The following is a 16,764-nucleotide window of genomic DNA, read 5'->3' as shown; positions in this document are numbered from 1 at the left end:
TATATATATATATATACACATATAAGTTATATTCTACTCGGAATGATTTAGGCCCACAGACCTGATTGTGCGGCTGGCTGTTGTGTTTACATTTAGCGTGCTCCCCGTTTTGCGTGTTGACCGGCACGTGTCTCTTCGTGCGGACAGGCAGAGTGGGCGTGTCCACCTCGGCTCTTTGCTCCGCATGTGTGCCGTAGTTCTTGCTCATGCCGAGGATCATGTCAGCTGAGGGGAAGAGGTTGCACTGCACCACGTCTTTGAGTTGCCTCGCTTGACAAAGCTGACTCAACCTACGTTAGGCAAAAATACAAGCCTCTCTTTTAGAATCTAAAAGGGGACACATCACGAAAAACTCATTTTCAGTGAGTCAGAGTATCTCCACTCACGGCTTGAGAAGTACCTTTGCAAAAATGTGCAACAAAAGACTTTTGTCTTAAAGAGACAGGCGCAAAAAAACAATGCGTTTCAGACAGAGGGTGATTCCTTGTATATTGAGACGGACAGTATGAGAAAAATACTGTGATTTTTTTTAAACATTTAAGCATGGAAACATGTTCTGGTCGAAACCCTAAAATAGTATGAACATGAAAATGAGCATGATGTGTCCCCTTTAAGGCCACCGTCCTCTCACTATATGGGTACCTTAACAAAGCTTGGAAGCAGGGTTGGGGGACCATGCCCCTAATGTAGACCAGAGGCTGTCTCATGATGGTCTCCAGTGACTCATTTAAATGAATAGGTGTCAGGCTCACATCTAATGAGTAGATGCGCTTGAAGAAACCCAGGCTTGAATTGTAGAGGACTATCACCTGCTCCTCCTCACTCCCACTTAGCCTGCAAAACATAACACAAGCTACAGGGTTCTCATTGGAATCTAAACACGGTATCCAAATAGACAGCACAGCTGAAAACTGTTAGGCCGAGATAGTGTCCGCGGGGCTTACTTCATAGGAAAGGCCTCCCAGAGTCTCCTCACTGCTCTATGTTTCAGCCCTTCAAGAACAAAGATGTGTGCCCTCTTATCTAGCACGGAGAATCCCGTAACGAAATCCAGATCCCGGCCCTCGCCGTGCTTGAAATTCATTTTGTAATTTGATAGGGCCTGCTCCATGTTTTCCAGTGAGCGCGAGTCCAGATGGAAAGCTGATGCGTTGATTCTGAGGATCTCCGACCTCAGCTTTGTCATCAACGAGAAGTTGTTGTAGTCGAAGAGGTAGATGATGCGCCCATACGGACCATCACAGCTGTCGTCCTTGATGTTGAGTGGACAAGATATCTCTACCTGGACTTTGAGTTGGGAATTGGCATCAACATAATGGCCTGGTGGCACGGGCTCCCTGCTAGCCGTTGTGTCTGTCCTCTTCCTGTTCCGCTCCCTGTCCGGCAGCGGAGGCGGAGGGCAGCATTTGATTTGCAAGTGCTCCTTTAGGCTTTTCTTCCCAAGCAGCAGCTCAGAGAAGTTCAGCCTTGCAACACCATGAGAGTTCCTGACCACCGCACCACACAGGTCGTCGCTACCTGAGCCTGTGGCAAACGTTGCTGCCGTTTTTGGAGTTCCTTCCAACTTTCTGTCCCGATCGTGAACCTCGATCTCAAGAGGTGGACCGGAGAGGAACTCTCTGAGCTCCTCTGGACTCATCAAGCCAGTCAGGATCACATTCACGTCTCTGAAGTAGATTTTGGTGCCATGCTTGTGGTAGTTTGTTCTGTGCATGTTCAAGTCATTGAACTTGTACTGGCAATATGCAGGCAAACATTTTTCCTGGGAAAATAAAAATAAAAATGTAACTATGCCAATTACATTTTGATTAAATAGTGAATGAAGAAGGACTGTGTTCCACACACATGTACAGTACAAGCCATGTATTAATTGTGACATTGTTCAACGTATCCTCATACTTTCCGCTCGTTACATTGTCTTTTCAAAATAAACTTCCACCTTCACAGGAAACTACTTAGTTAGGTTTAGGAAAAGATAGTGGGTTGGGTTAAAAATATGTACAAAAGTGCCGTTACTTAAATACAGAATTTATGTGACAAATAAATCAACATCAATTTTGACCTGGTGTGGGTCAACTTTTTGCTGTTTTTATACTTCGTGGTTCATGATTACGTGGATTTTATACAAATTGATTTTGTGGGATATCTAGGAATTAAAGCACATTCATTTTCTTTAGTATAGCTACGAACACTGTATGAGAACAGGATGCATTGTTAATAAACAGTGAGATGTGAGTCGCACCTGTAGGACGTGGAAAGGGACCGGCGATGAAGGCATTGAGTTGGCGGACATAATGTTGATGATCAGTGGATTGAGTTCAGCCTTCAGTTGGTCAGATATTAGCGGTCTGTTCAGTGAGATGTTGCACACGACCTCAAACACACCAGATGAACAGACTGGGAAGCGTTGAGTCAATGAGGTCTCACCTGGCAGTCACAAAAATAACACACTACAACATGTTTCCTGTCAAGGTTAACATAGTGTTTGAAAGTGTAAATCTTATGGCGCACCACTTTGGTCCACACTTAAATGTCTGCACCAATATTGGATAGATCTCAATGAGATTTGGCAGAGATATTCATAGTCACCAGAGGATGAATCCTAAAGACTTTGATCCCTTGACATTTACTCTACTGCTACCATGCAGCCTGGATGGTTGGGTCAATCAAACACAGGACTTTCACCCAGGAGATTGCTTTTTGTGTCCCTTGTGAAACCAAAAGTCTTGATGACTTATTTTAACTTCATGTTAAACATTTAACGTTAACCATGTGTTTAAAGCTGCGACGGTAATTTGGAAGGAAATACGATTCCCTTGAAACAAACACAAGACTTTCACCCAGGACACCTCTGTTTCTGGACCACGTGAAACCAAAAGTCAATGTTGACTTATTTAATGTTACGTTAAACGTTTTATGCTAACCACTTGTTAAAAACTGCGACCGTAATCCACGAGAAAATAAGTTTGCCTCAAAAACCTTAATGAGAATGTAGTTTAGTTGTATGGGAAGGCAATTTTTACGAGACAGGGTCGCACCATGAGGTTGACATTTTTTCTTTTGATTGAAATGTTTCAACAACTGGAGTTGTCATGGAATTTGGTGCAGACTTTTATTTTCCCTATGGATGAATTGTAATAACTTTAGGGATCCTCTGACTTTTCATCTAGCGTCATAATTTCAATTGTCCCATATTTTGGTTTATGACCAAATACCTGCAAATCAAAGGACATCGACATCAGCCTTAGCTGTACTGCTAATTGTCAAATGTTAGCATGCTAACACATTAGTCTAAGATGATGAACATGTTGACATTGTAATTGTGAGGATGTTAGCATACTGACATTAGCATTTTTGTAAGATCTAGTTAGTTAGTTAGTTGAGATGTAGAGATGAATTTGGGTGTTTTGTATCTTGCTTTGCTTAGTTTAATACAAGAAGTAATACCTCAAAAATAATTGTAAAATCTCCTTTTAATTTTTTCTGATATATTCATAATAGAATAAAGACAAAAGTGACAATGTGGATGAACTGGTCACAACCAGGAGACAAATACAACTGATGATGAGTGGTTGCAGGTAGACATTGCTAATAGCTAAAACACTGTTTTAGCTATTAGTCTACTCACCCGCCAACAAACAAATGGGACTGATTTCAGCTGAGACGGTGCCATTCTGTTTGATATCCTCAAGGTTGAAAGCATCAATTGTGGGTTGTTGAAATTCTGTTTTGGCGAGAGGATTCAAGTCTATAAACAGAGTTATGAAAAGTCATAGCTCTCACCAAAGTATACTGTTATGACATCAAGCAGAGATAGACAATAAGACACCAATGTGCATACATAAACCGCAGCATCATTTGCCATTGATTATGATTCCATTATTAAGGCAAAAATTGTAGATTTACTTGTTTCTGAGCCCACCTCTGAATTGGAATTAAACAGAATATCACTTCTGTTCCACTTACTCTCACACGAGGATCTCAGTTTCTTTACCATGGTCTTGATACCACCTTGGAATAAAGTTTCATGATATAATTTCATATGAAACACGGTGTACACAATATATATGTAATGTTTGGGGCATTTTTAGGGCAAGTTGATGCTCACCACACGTTGCATCCTCAGGCTGATCTCGTGTCAGTCTGAAGGCTTTCAGTCTTTCGTAGAAGGCCCGGCGGGACAATTTGTCCTTACTGTTCCATATCTGGAGCGTGATCTTATGAGGAAGTAGACTGATCAGCAGCTCCCTGTTGACTCTGACCTTGAAATCCTGGCTCCAACCAACCCATGTCTGATCTCCTTCTTGCCACAGTCTAAGCATCTGTTACACACATGTTGTTGTTGCATTAGAGGCCCTTACTATTGAAAATGTTATCAACCAGCAGCGTGTTTTGAGAATGTTTGTTTGCAGAAATCATCAACCCTGTCATGGCAGTAATAACCTCATGCACAGTGATGGATCATTTACTGTAACTCTAGTCAATCTAGCTGCTTTATTGGTGCTCACTCATGATGATTACGAATGGTTCAGGAATAGGACACGCACACACACACACACGCACGCACGCATACAGATACAGGTCATGGTTACCTTGAACTCATCTTCTTTGTAAATTTTTGCAACTGGCCCGAACACCACTAAGTCCACTTTGACTGTTTGCGTATCACCTGGCAACAGCTTGTATTCAATATGATAGCAGCTCTGAGCTCTATAGACTTTCATTAAAACGGTAGACATATCTATATCTTTTTTCCTGGCCTTTCCAGGATTTTCCGGGGCATCAACGTCTTCCTCTAAAAAGGGGACAAGTGTGTATGAATGAGATCAAGGATGAAATGAATGCGTGATCTGTTTCTTACATTACAGTATTGATTTCAGCACATTGAGATTCCCACACTTAACTCGTACTGACTTTCAGTTTGAGTACTTTTTCAATATCCCTTTGGAGCTTATGTCAATGGTTCATACATTTTCAATGACAAACTTACCTCTTGGGAGAGCTAGGGCAATGTAAACCGCCCATGTGACGTAGTAGGCGCTGTCATCGGTGCGTGTCGTGATACCCTCAGTTGAACCGGACCAGTTTTCCAAACCATGCTCCATGGACAACAAATCAGTCTCAAGGACGGAGACGTCTTGCTTTCCTTTATCAGTAACTTCTCCAGCATCACAGTCTGACGGTGGATTACAAAGACCATGTGGTCCTATTTCACTGTAACATTTTCCATGAAAGAGATAGCATAGAAAAGGGTGAATTCAAACGCACAGCCGAGGATTTTTGTGCTAACATTTCATATCTAGTAAGGTAAGACCTAATTGGCACGAGACAGTTGATCATTATTCTCACCTTTCAAACATGTTTTGTACTTCATATGTGTCCCATATGAAATAACAATATCTTAAAATGCTCTAAATGAATCCTTAGTTTACCCCTGAAAGTTCCAGGAATTTTCAAAGCCATTAACTAACTATAGATTTTAATATACCCTTTTTTCCTATCCATTTACACATTCAATTCAATTTATTTTGAATCGCCCAAAATGACAAATCACAAATTTGCCTCAGAGGGCTTTACAATGTGTACACATACGACATCCTCTGTCCCGGGACCCTCACATCGGATCAGGAAAAACTCTCCCAAAAAAGAGGGAGAGAAAAAAGGAAGAAACCTCAGGGAGAGCAACATTAGCTTGTCAATAATGATCACTTATTAATGTTGGGAGTGGTTTAGTATGAGGTCTAGAACATTTTCTGGTGGAAATTAATATTTTGAAGGGAATCTTATTCAGTACTGAGGTAGGAATGGGTGTACCCTCTAGGGTTGAAGATCCCTTACATTTTACTAAATAACAGTAGACCTATACTCCTCAATTGTAATTGTAAATTAAATTAAAATACCATCATTACACTACGATCAGTAAGTAAATTGATGGAATGTTCATGGAATAATTAATATATTAATAAGTGATTCAGTTTCATTGGGAGCTCAAAATTAGACTTTTTCAGCCGTTTCTTTTTTTTAAATTCTGCTAACATTAGCTATCTACGGTATTTAACCAGGGGTGGAAGTAATGAGTTACTTGTGTTACTGTAACAAATTCAGTTTTGGACTTTTTTGATTAGCCTATTTTTTATCAGTACTTAAGTAATCATCAGTTATTTAAGCACTAACGTTATTTATCACAAGTAGCTATAAGGGCATCTGTCATTGTTCGGAATTATTCAACCAACTAGCAACCAAATATCAAAGACTAAAGAAATTTCGTCTCAACAGTTTTTTTTTGATACATTTACTGTCGAATTTGGTGGAAACATTTTAAGGAAGAAGATGAAATTAACTTGTTTTCTCATGATAACAAATCAATTATCTCTGTCATTTCGACATTACATAAAAATGTTTGAATCGTGGCCGTTTAGAGCTTCCGTAGTTAACACAACAGCTGCAGCAGAGAAGAAGCTGCAGGTGTGTCTGCGGCCGCAGGAGGGCAGAGCTTACTCTGGATAAGGAGCAATAATACAAATATTTGTATTATTGCTCCATATGCCTTGCTGATGTTGTTTGAGTTGTGTAGAAGTTGACATCAAATGTAATATATGTTGTAGCCTAAAGATGTTCATTCATCTAACAGTAGGCCTTGATGTTATGGTCTCGTTAGTTAGCTTAGCTAGCTCGTTCTGTAAACATGGGGCTGACAAAAGAATAATAATAATGATAATAATTAGAGCAACTTCTCCGACAGCTATGTGTTTCAACATTCATATTAATATTCACATGTTACAACATCACAATTTAAAGTTATTTCTCCTGTATTCTCACCTGAGCTGCTGTCGGTCCATGTGAGGAGTGTGAGGTGTTGATGGAGCAGATGTAACGTAAAGTATTCTTGAGGACGTTAATGTGAAACACGGGATTTACGCGTCCAGCATGTACGTCCTGTCACGTTAACTGGTCATCCTCTCCGTAGCTGCTGACTCGTTCAGTTCAATGAAATGAATGTTGTCCTCCGTAGTAAAGTGCTGACTGTCACACTAACTTTATGATCGCTGAGTGCAACGCGTCGCCATGACAACCACTGGAGCTGCCCTCGCGTGCTGTTTGGACTTTTGGAAATCCCATAGAGAAAACGGTATTATTTCTTTATGTTTCAATTAAAGGTCATTTCTTTGCATTTAACGGCATAACAAGAATATTGTCAAAGCCCAAATGAGTGTTTTACAACTACGGACAGAAAAAAAAAAAAAATTAAATCAGACACATCTGGTTAACGCAGCGAAATGGAATTTGAACCTTGGCAAGAAAGTTTAAGCAATTTACATTTAAGGTATACTATAAAATAATATTGGGAGCTTTGTACTGCATTTTCTTTCTTCTAACACATCGTAAATGTAGGTTACACTCGTTGCAACACTACTTTTTTCAGGTTCCATTTGGACTTGGAACTTACGAGGGGGCGTGAAGGCAGCATTGCATTGGCTTAAATTTGGAGATGAGAAATTATCAATCGGAGTATATCACAGACTGTGGAGCACATGAGATATTTGCACTTTTACACTCAAGTAGATATGGATTTATGAGGTTCTAACACTTTAAATAACACCAAAACTCTCAGAAAAAATAACTAGCATAATACAGGCTGCAGTTGTAAAGAAAAATCTAAACACAATTCACATTAAAGCAGAGAGCCTGCTTTAATGTGAATTGTGTTTAGATATGAGGAACCTTAATGGAGCATGTCATTATCCCAGTGGTGGAATGTAACAAAGAAAGTTTACTCAAGTGGGTTATACTGTACTTAAATACTATTTTGAGGTACTTCTGATTGATTGATTGATATGTTTATGTTCGTGTCATGGACATAACGTACCCAACCCTCATGGGTTTATGAGACAACAAAAATACAGCTGCAGTGGACAAACTTTTATTCAATTTCATTAAATTACAAAATTACAGGTTACTTCACAGCTCGACTAAATATCCTGTCTTCTATCCTGGCAAATAAAATCTGCTACAAAAAAAGGTTCCTTTCATGAAGCACAACTCAAGTTTTTCATAAACATCCAACCAAAATAAATCAACATAGAAGTCATTTTACTAAAGAGTTCGTCCCTTATGTCCTCGTAGATAGGACAGTAAAACTAAAAGTGCACCTCGATATAGCTCACACAATGAACAGATTGTGTTCAAACCTACGGCTCTCTGGAGCTTCTACTTTACTCGAGTAGTTCCATTTTATGTCATACTTCCTCCACTACAGTGTTTGATAACTTCAGTTACTTTGCAGATTTAGATTAGCCACAACTACCACAACTAAGATTAAACTACCCTGGCCCCTCCTTTAGCTGCAACATCAAAGTGATGAACACATGAATGCATCAATAGTTATAATCCAGTAATATACTATATATTATTCTCAAATGGGCTATTCTGCATAATGATTACTTTACTTTTGTGCATTGTGTATATTTTGATGCTTTTACTTTTGCAAGTAAGATTTTGAATGCAGGACTTTTACTTGTTAGAGCTCTTTCTACACTATTAGTACTTTTACTAAGACCACTGGTGTAGCTGCAGATTGAGTGCAGAAGCTGTAGTTAAAAAACTGCATACAGCAAACGAGCTCATGCATATCAGGGCATAAGGGATACAGCAAGGTGCAAATTGGGCAAAAAGAAGAAGAAAAAAGCCCTGTATGAGTTTTTACTCCTGAGTAAAAGACCACGCAGTTAAAACCCCTGAGCTGAAAAGAAGAGCGAGTAGCTGTGCTCCACCGCGCAGTAGTCTCCCGGGCATCTTACATCTGAACAGGGTCTGACCCAAAGAATGACAAAGTTTACACACCTGGTGGCAATTACCCTCATTGTGAATGGCAGTACGAGACCGTTACAGTGGGGCTGTGTGTGTGTGTGTGTGTGTGTGTGTGTGTGTGTTACTGACTCCTGGTTGGGACCCCTTTTGGGTTTTGTTTTTAGAGGGGGGGATTTTTTTTTTGGGAGGGCAGTCCTAAATTCAAACGAGCTCCGCATTTTCTTCTTTTAACGCACGCCTCGTTTCAGCTGCGCCACTCCGCTATCGAGCTTCTGCCCGAGAGGATGAGCACGAACACACACTCACACACACACACACACACACACACACACACACACACACACACACACGGGGCGACGCTAGAAGAAAGAAAGTAACCGCGTTGAGTTTGAGGAAATATGGTGTTTCTCGGTGGGAATGATGGACGCAGTAGACTCCATTGATCCGTACAGCCGACCTGCGCGCAGGACACAATGGGTGGTCAGCACTCTGGCTTACCATTACGGACTGGACCGGGGAGTGGAGAACGAGATCATAGTTCTGGCTACCGGCTTGGACCAGTACCTACAGGAGATCTTCCATCATATGGACTATCAAGGCGGGGGAAAGATCCCCGTCGAGGACTTCAACATCTTGTGTGACGTCCTGGGACTGAACAAAGACTCGGAGGACACCGAATGCACCGGCGTTCTGGACAACTTGCCCGGCGAGCTCACCTTCAGACACTTCCACGCCAAGCTGTGCGGCTACTTCAGCACCAAGGCGGGGCGCCAGTACGAGAACGGCCGGCTGCTGGTCGGGAAGGACAGCGAGCACATAGAGACTCAGATCCGCCTGCGGAGCCCCTTGAGGCGGCGGGGGAGGCTGCCGTCCGTGGGCGCGAGCGGCGACCCCTGCCCCTCCGCCGCCGCCGCGGGGGGGCGGCACGCCTCCGGCTGCAGGCTCGGGTCCTGCACCAAGGAGTGCTACGAGGAGATAGTGGCGCTAGAGGAGGCCGAGGACCGGGTCGCGAAGCTGGAGGACGAGAACGCGAGTTTGCGCGAGCTCATCGAGGACATGCGCGCCGCACTTCAGAGCAGCGACGCCCGCTGTTTGGCTCTGCAGGTGAGAGCTCGAGAGTTTAAGTTTCTGCTGAACTCACTAAACCCTGCTTCAGTTTTCAATATGATGCCGCCTGTATTCTAACAATGTAATATCATTATAGACATAAGTGACAAAAGGGCTTTTAGGGCTCCCACTTCCCAACCCTGTCTGGATTCTTGCATATAACCAAGACCAGACGCCCACTGCCACCAAGATCCAACAGTTATTTAGTTACTGTTTAAGCCCTTTTTGCAAATTGCAAGTGGTACCCAGGTTTCCAAGCCAACCTCAAAAGGTATAGTGCTCTGTGATTATGAATATCCACAAGTCTTTAATATTATGATAATCAGGTCTGTTGTTGTAAATGTCAATAAGTTGTTCATCAATTGATTGTGGTTCAGGTCGGTAAGTGGTCAGAGTGTTGCACTAAAGGAGATAAAGCCACTGTCATCCTAGAGGAAGGTGAACACCAGCTACAGGTATTTTAACACAACCTGGCAACCCGCAGCTTCTAACTTATTATTTAGTAAATAAATCACATATTAATAAACCCATAAACCCTTATAAGTATAACAGATATTTCAATGAATTCTTATATTGTTTGTTTGTTTATCATGTTCGATTGTAAATTCTCCCATTTTGTCATTTTAATGATGTCTTTATGTTATTGTTCTGGGTTTATTGTTATGCTCCAATCGCCAAGTCAGATTCCTTGTATGTGCAAACGTACTTGGCCATGAACCGTTTCTGATTCCGATTCTGATTGACTCTCTTTATAACATTTATAATGGCAGACTCAATGGCTTATTAGGAAGTGAGAAACATAATCAATATTTTTCATTCATGATTTAATTTAGGACGGGATTATCACAGACCAAACGGCAAGAGACCTTTTCCGCATCCCGACGACCCAAACATTGCTGTTATTAATGGCCCAAATGTTGTTCTTAACAATGCCTTCTAAGTGATCTATAGATAATGCCATTAGTTACAACATTTACAGGCATGTGACTAAGCAGGTGCTGTATAGTTTTAGGAAATGTCTTGATCTGGTCCCCTATTGTCACCCATTGCACTACTTTTTTCAGGTAGGACTATGGAAAAGCCACTCCAAGCATAAACCAGAGGAGGGCTGCCTCGCCGCCCACCAGAAACAATCGGCCCAGAAGAGTTTGAGCAACCTGAAGAGCCTGCAGAGCATCATCCACGAGATAGAGCTGCTGCGGAGCTCCAGAGACCTCCAGGTAGAGGAGGCCATGCTGTGTAACGAGAGACTGGAGCAGGAGCTGTGGACCTCTAAAGAGACCGTGGTTGCCCTGGAGGACTGCAACCGAGCCCTGAAGAGGGAGCAGGTGGGCATGAGGAGGAAGGTGGAGGAGGCCCGGCAGGCGCTGCTCAGCGGCCTGGGTAAGGTGAAGGAACTGGAGGCCAAGGCCAGCCATGTGCCGATGCTGCAGAGGCATGTCCTCCAGCTGGAATCAGAGCTCCTCTACTACAGGTGAGAACCCTGTAGCACATGTCACATTTCTTTTCGTTTTTCACTACTTCCATCGCTTTTAGTGTGTACACGATCAGCACCATGAATTTCTATGAGGAGAGACTGCCCAAAAGTCTTCTTTGCTATTTGCATATGTCGAGACCAGGTGGCAACCTCCGGTTCTGCTGAGCGAAGCCAATGCGGAAGTGCCTTTAAAACCTGCATCATCTGTACTGACCAGCAGGGGCAACTCCTCCGGTTGCAGAAGGAAGTCAGATAGAAGTCTATGAGAAAATGACTCTACTTCTCTCTTGATTTATTACCTCAGTAAACATTGTAAACATGAGTTTATGGTCTCAATCTCTAGTTTCAAGTCGTCTTCAGTACAGCATGAGGTTCATTTGGTAAATTATGAGCCATTTAGAGTCAAATCATAAAGCAGAGTATGCTTTAGGTCGGGCTTACTGTGATTGGCAGGTTGCTGCCGCTACCAGAGATGTATACGGCAATCAAGGAGGTGGTTTTACAGCAGGTTCTGAGTATCTCCATTTGAAACAGGTATAAACACTTTTGCCTTTAGATATGGTCGAGGATGATGGCACCCCAAAATGTTCAATATCATTAAAAATAATAATTGAAAAATAATGATATAAATAACATTTTAAAATAAATGTTAATGTATGTGACACTATTGATGAAATTATTAAAACTCAAATCATTATTATGAACTGTTATTTTATCATTAATTTGAATAATAACTTAGTTTATTGTAATTGCTTATGGTATGTCCTGGTTGTTTTTTTTGGGAACTATGCAAAATACAATTTATAGATTTACTCGCAGTTAAGTGAACAGGAAACTGCACCTCAGAATTCTCAGAATTCCTAAAAGCCCGGCCACTGGCCGCTGGAAAGTGATATTTTTGTAGTTGCAATATCCCGTTTGCGACTGACATTTTGATATTGATTCTCTTTTGACATATTCAGAGAGGGATCTTCAAATATTCTTGTGATTTTTAGATTGGCGACGGGTAAATGCATCAAAAGAAATGCTGCCTCAAGGTCACAGACAGAGGGTATAGACTAGACAAGGCCCTTTTTGTTACCTCTTCATTAGGTCCAATCAACTGTCAAAACCCTGAGCAAAACAAGTGTCTGGCTGTTCATCATGTCGAGAAAGAAGAGCTTGTTTTGGCCTTTGGGGCCAGAATGAGCCATAATGAATTATAATCCCTCCTAGAGTAAAATTACTCTTGTTTACCTCTGGCCATGCTACTTATGAAGGCTTGATGTGGTTTACTTTCCCAATCTTCAGACTTGTTGCATTTTTAGTCTATTTAACAGACGTCTTGTGTGTCAGGACGGTCCCGCCGGAGCTCCGCTACTGTTGCGAACTATTCATTTTGGTCGAAGTAAGGGTGTAATTGGACTTTTTAAAGTACAAAGCCAGTGGGTTTAATGTTTATCTCTGCGTCTGTTGTCCCTGCTCAAACCGTATAATCAGTGTCTGCAGGTCTGGCTGTCTTAAGTATCAGATGTCTCTAAATAGTTGTAACATCTACTGTTATTATGGACTCTTTAGACACAGTCACATACAACCAGACCCATATAAGTCCTCTCTACTACCTGCCTTTAGGTGATTCTAAATAACATATTTCTCAACAACAATACCATTCTTATTTCCCTAAACTCCACTAATCTATGCAGACTACGTTCCAAAGTCTTTTCACTGCCCTTCCATTGATACCCTAATGGCAAATAATTCAGCACCACAAAGGCCCTGACTTGTCAAGAGAAAGCTCCATTGAGTGAGAACCTCAACGGACTGACCGTTCTCATCAATCTCTCTGCTCACTTCTTTCACTCCACTCCCGAAGGAACAATACCACACAGGCACCCCCGTCCTATATGGATCTTAGCAACCAAGCTCCATGAATATTCCCCCCTGAAAGGCCCAATGCTTGCTCAGTTACATCTCATCCACGGCCGGGGCTAGAGAGGAAGGTGCCAGTTTCACTCCTTCACATATTGCTGAAAACTTTTGTGACTCTTTTTGTACCTTTCACATCAGAGGATGTGGGCTATTGACCCAAAAGTCCAGGTCGTTTGATTAGTATAAAAATCTGTGTATCGTATGGAGCACTGTTGGTCGAGCCGTGCCTGGGTTCCACTTTAAAAAGTCGATCTCGAGAACGGTTGATGTGTACTCTGGTACGGTTGAGAAAACTAACTGCAAAGGCATTTCTCAACACTGAAGGTCTCCGAAATCTACACATGCCGATCTCATTCTATGAACTGCACGACCACGGGGGATGAAGTAAGAAGGCGAGAGGGCTGTTCTTGACATTTTCTCCAAAATATAAATAATAGTAGGCATAATGCGAGGGTTTTTGCAGCTCCTTAAAAAGTCTTAGTCTAATATTAAGGAAATTAAAGTCATCAATTGTCTTTAATTTACTGTAAATTTGCTGTATGTATTAAACTTACAGATGGTGCGTTTAAGGCTGATGAGAAAATTGTCAGGCTAGGTAGCCTACAGTAACTCATCAAATAGTGTGCATTTGTTTGATTCACTTAGTATGAGACAACGACAGACTCCGGCATTAATAGAAGTTTTACGTTACGTTAACGTTATCTAGCTACAGATGTTTGCGTCTGGCTGCGTGTCATCTTTTCCCTATCATCAGTCATCATTGCTGCCGAGATGGGGAGATGCGAGTGTAATGACGACTGGTTTCGGAGGTGGTTGGCACTGGCCAAACGGAGCAAGGTGTAATTTGTTTCCCAAAACACTTAAATGTTAGGGAGCATAGCGATGAATCCCGTTGAATCCCACATGCAATCTGAAAAGCACGAGGGTACGCACGGGGAAACTAATGTCTCCGTCGTTTGCATGAAGCATGCCTGAAACTTCGTCTGACTTCCTCGCAACTTCTCAACAGCTTCTTTGCGACTCGTAGTATCCACTCATGACATTTGTGTAGTTTTTCAAATATAGCCATGTATTTTTCCTTTTTCAACTTTTTGGCTTAGGACAGACTGTTTTGAGGACTCGCATTATAATGCTTATTAGTATGCCTTCAACCGTTCTCTAAATGGTTAGTTCGTTTGAATGGAAAAGTCTGAATTAACGGTGATCTCAGCACTGGACAAAAGAAAGGAAAAGTTTTGTTTCAAAGTAGGACTCAAAAAATTATTTTCTATCAAAGACATTGTTTCCTACATATTTCTGGTCTTAAATTATATTTTTCACGGTCTTAAAAATTAAGAAACGGTCTTAGAATTTGACTTTAAAAAGGGTACAAGAACCCCTGTTGGAGATGCAGTAGCGTATCAAGGGGTCTGTTGAAATGATTGACCATAACTCTATCCCTGTGTCTTATGTCTGAACTGCTGTGACAAGTAATGGGATTAACTAGGATGATGCTGGATCTCAGAGATACAGAGTTACAGGGCTGGGGGTGGTTGAGAGCTGAGAGCTTATGCCTCCTTATGATATTAGAGCACCTAGTATGAGCAATAACCCACTAGGATAGCCACCCATTTTTACTTTGCATCAGTGCACCACTGAGAATATTTATCTGATGGAACGTTTAAAGCAACCTTTCTCATTGGCCTTCTTCGTCAGTTTGGTAAAAAAAAAAGAAAGTTGACTTTAAAGTATTGTTTTCAGCTCCTTAACCTTCTCTGTTCGTAGACTGCTAGCAGCTGGAAAGTCTCATGAAACGTTTCTGTGGACTTTGGTGAATTGGTGTTTGACAATACATCTTTTACCAACTGATAACGCTTGCATCACAAATGAGACACAGACATTTATCTGTATGGTAAAAGCTAGAGCCAGCAGGCTGCTTAGCTTCTAGCTTAGCTTAGATGACTGGAATGGAGAAGAAGCTAACCAGGCTCTGTCCAAAAGTAACAAACTCTGTTTACCAGCACCTCTAAAGCTGCTAGTTAACACTTTATATCTGTGTTGTTCAATCAGAACAAGATAATTAAGTGTAAAGTTGTCAGGTAGTGGTTATACATGTTAATTTAAAGTTCGGGAAGTTAGATTTTGTTGCTTTTGCACAGAGCTAGGCTATACTGTTCCCCCCAGTTTCCACTCTTTGTGCTATGTTAAGCTACGTTAGCTAACCAGCTCCTGGCTTTAGCTTTATATTCACTGTAAGAGTGTTCCTGTAAAATGTGATTGATTTCCTTTTTAGTGTCTATTATAATTTGGTGATACAATTTTCTCACCTAGAAAAACCACCTTTTCAACTTTCTATCAACATCCCAGCAGAAATCGTTTGAAAATCAGGAGAAAAATGTGGTCATCGGTATGAAACTTAAGATATGTGGGTGTTGTTGCATAACACGTCTGTGATTTCTTTGGATTGTACGCCAGAACGGAGCAAAGGCTGGGACTCTGACAGGAGTAGATCAGCACATTAAAGTCTTTGCATAGTGGGATTAATGTAAAAGTGTCACTTTTACTTCTGTATTTTACTCCAGAAGGCAAATGGAGTCTAAATCACCGTCACTGTAGCCTGTAGAGCTATGTGGGCCAGAGAGATGAGACAATGGGGAGCACAGCGGTTAGGAACAAAAAGAGATGAGGGGGAGGAAAGCCTACCATCTGGAGGAAGGAGCAAACACTCGACTGTTTGTTCATGAAATAACGGACGTGTTTCTGCAAGGCCCTCATGAGAGGAATGGCTTCATTCAGCTTTCCATCTCCTTATTTTTTGGTGTTCCAAACAGTCTAGAGTGGAGATGCATGCTCATTAAAATTAACTTTGGTGTCCCAGAGCGTCTTCAGTTTTATTATCGTCTCCATTCCAGGTGTCTCTATTTATAGTCTGGGATTTCTAGAGAGCCAAGCACATGTCTCCCAAGTGTGCAAGCTTAAAACTCTTTTTCTTCTTTTATCGGCCCGCAGACGTCTTCTCTGTATGCCTGTAACCCTGGCCCTCTGAAGGCAGGCACCCCGGGGGGGGGGCATAATCTCCCGGCCTTTTCATGCTCCCTGCGTGGCGTCCGAGAGCGGAGGGGTAGAGGGAGGGTCTTGCAGACCGTTTATCTGCCTCCGCACAAGAGCCTGTGTCATTGTGTGGAGGCAGGTGCCGCCGCAGCATTCCTACCCTTTTTTAAAAATAATGTGGAGGACACACTCGAGGGATGTCTGGGACCCGCTGCATTCCGCTGCCTCTCTGTTCTTCTTGAACGGCGTTCAAAAACCCCACGCTGCCAAGAAGTGGGCTTATTTTCACATTTGAGCCGCTGTCCCGCTCGCCCTCCCTCTGGTTTGGAGGTATGCTGACATCAGCAGAAATACATCACACACAAAATATCCTATGAAACTCATGCCACCCACACTCGTTGGACTTCGCTCCCTCTACTTTTAAAACTCTTGTT

General features: G+C 41.9%; 2 protein-coding genes across 2 annotated transcripts in view; one reads left to right on the top strand and one right to left on the bottom strand.

Annotated features, from left to right (window-relative positions):
* The window catches only part of cfap92 (cilia and flagella associated protein 92 (putative)), a 22,821-nt gene extending 15,781 nt beyond the window's left edge, over nucleotides 1-7,040 (bottom strand). Inside the window, exons 1-9 of the mRNA XM_031875367.1 lie at nucleotides 6,820-7,040; nucleotides 4,991-5,214; nucleotides 4,593-4,795; nucleotides 4,109-4,322; nucleotides 3,967-4,011; nucleotides 3,629-3,724; nucleotides 2,243-2,427; nucleotides 945-1,762; nucleotides 643-834 (exon numbers count right to left, since the gene is read on the bottom strand). Of these exons, the coding sequence (XP_031731227.1) occupies nucleotides 643-834; nucleotides 945-1,762; nucleotides 2,243-2,427; nucleotides 3,629-3,724; nucleotides 3,967-4,011; nucleotides 4,109-4,322; nucleotides 4,593-4,795; nucleotides 4,991-5,214; nucleotides 6,820-6,839 (1,997 nt within the window). The 5' untranslated portion in view covers nucleotides 6,840-7,040. The remainder of the gene's footprint in view (nucleotides 1-642; nucleotides 835-944; nucleotides 1,763-2,242; nucleotides 2,428-3,628; nucleotides 3,725-3,966; nucleotides 4,012-4,108; nucleotides 4,323-4,592; nucleotides 4,796-4,990; nucleotides 5,215-6,819) is intronic.
* A 1,948-nt stretch (nucleotides 7,041-8,988) lies between these two features.
* The window catches only part of efcc1 (EF-hand and coiled-coil domain containing 1), an 18,529-nt gene continuing 10,753 nt past the window's right edge, over nucleotides 8,989-16,764 (top strand). Inside the window, exons 1-2 of the mRNA XM_031875409.1 lie at nucleotides 8,989-9,912; nucleotides 10,980-11,389. Of these exons, the coding sequence (XP_031731269.1) occupies nucleotides 9,226-9,912; nucleotides 10,980-11,389 (1,097 nt within the window). The 5' untranslated portion in view covers nucleotides 8,989-9,225. The remainder of the gene's footprint in view (nucleotides 9,913-10,979; nucleotides 11,390-16,764) is intronic.

This window comes from Anarrhichthys ocellatus, unplaced genomic scaffold (genome assembly GCF_004355925.1).
Source record: "Anarrhichthys ocellatus isolate YVR2014 unplaced genomic scaffold, GSC_Weel_1.0 scaffold90, whole genome shotgun sequence".
In the NCBI taxonomy this organism is placed as follows: Eukaryota; Metazoa; Chordata; class Actinopteri; order Perciformes; family Anarhichadidae; genus Anarrhichthys; species Anarrhichthys ocellatus.
This window is presented reverse-complemented; position numbering and strand designations above follow the sequence as displayed.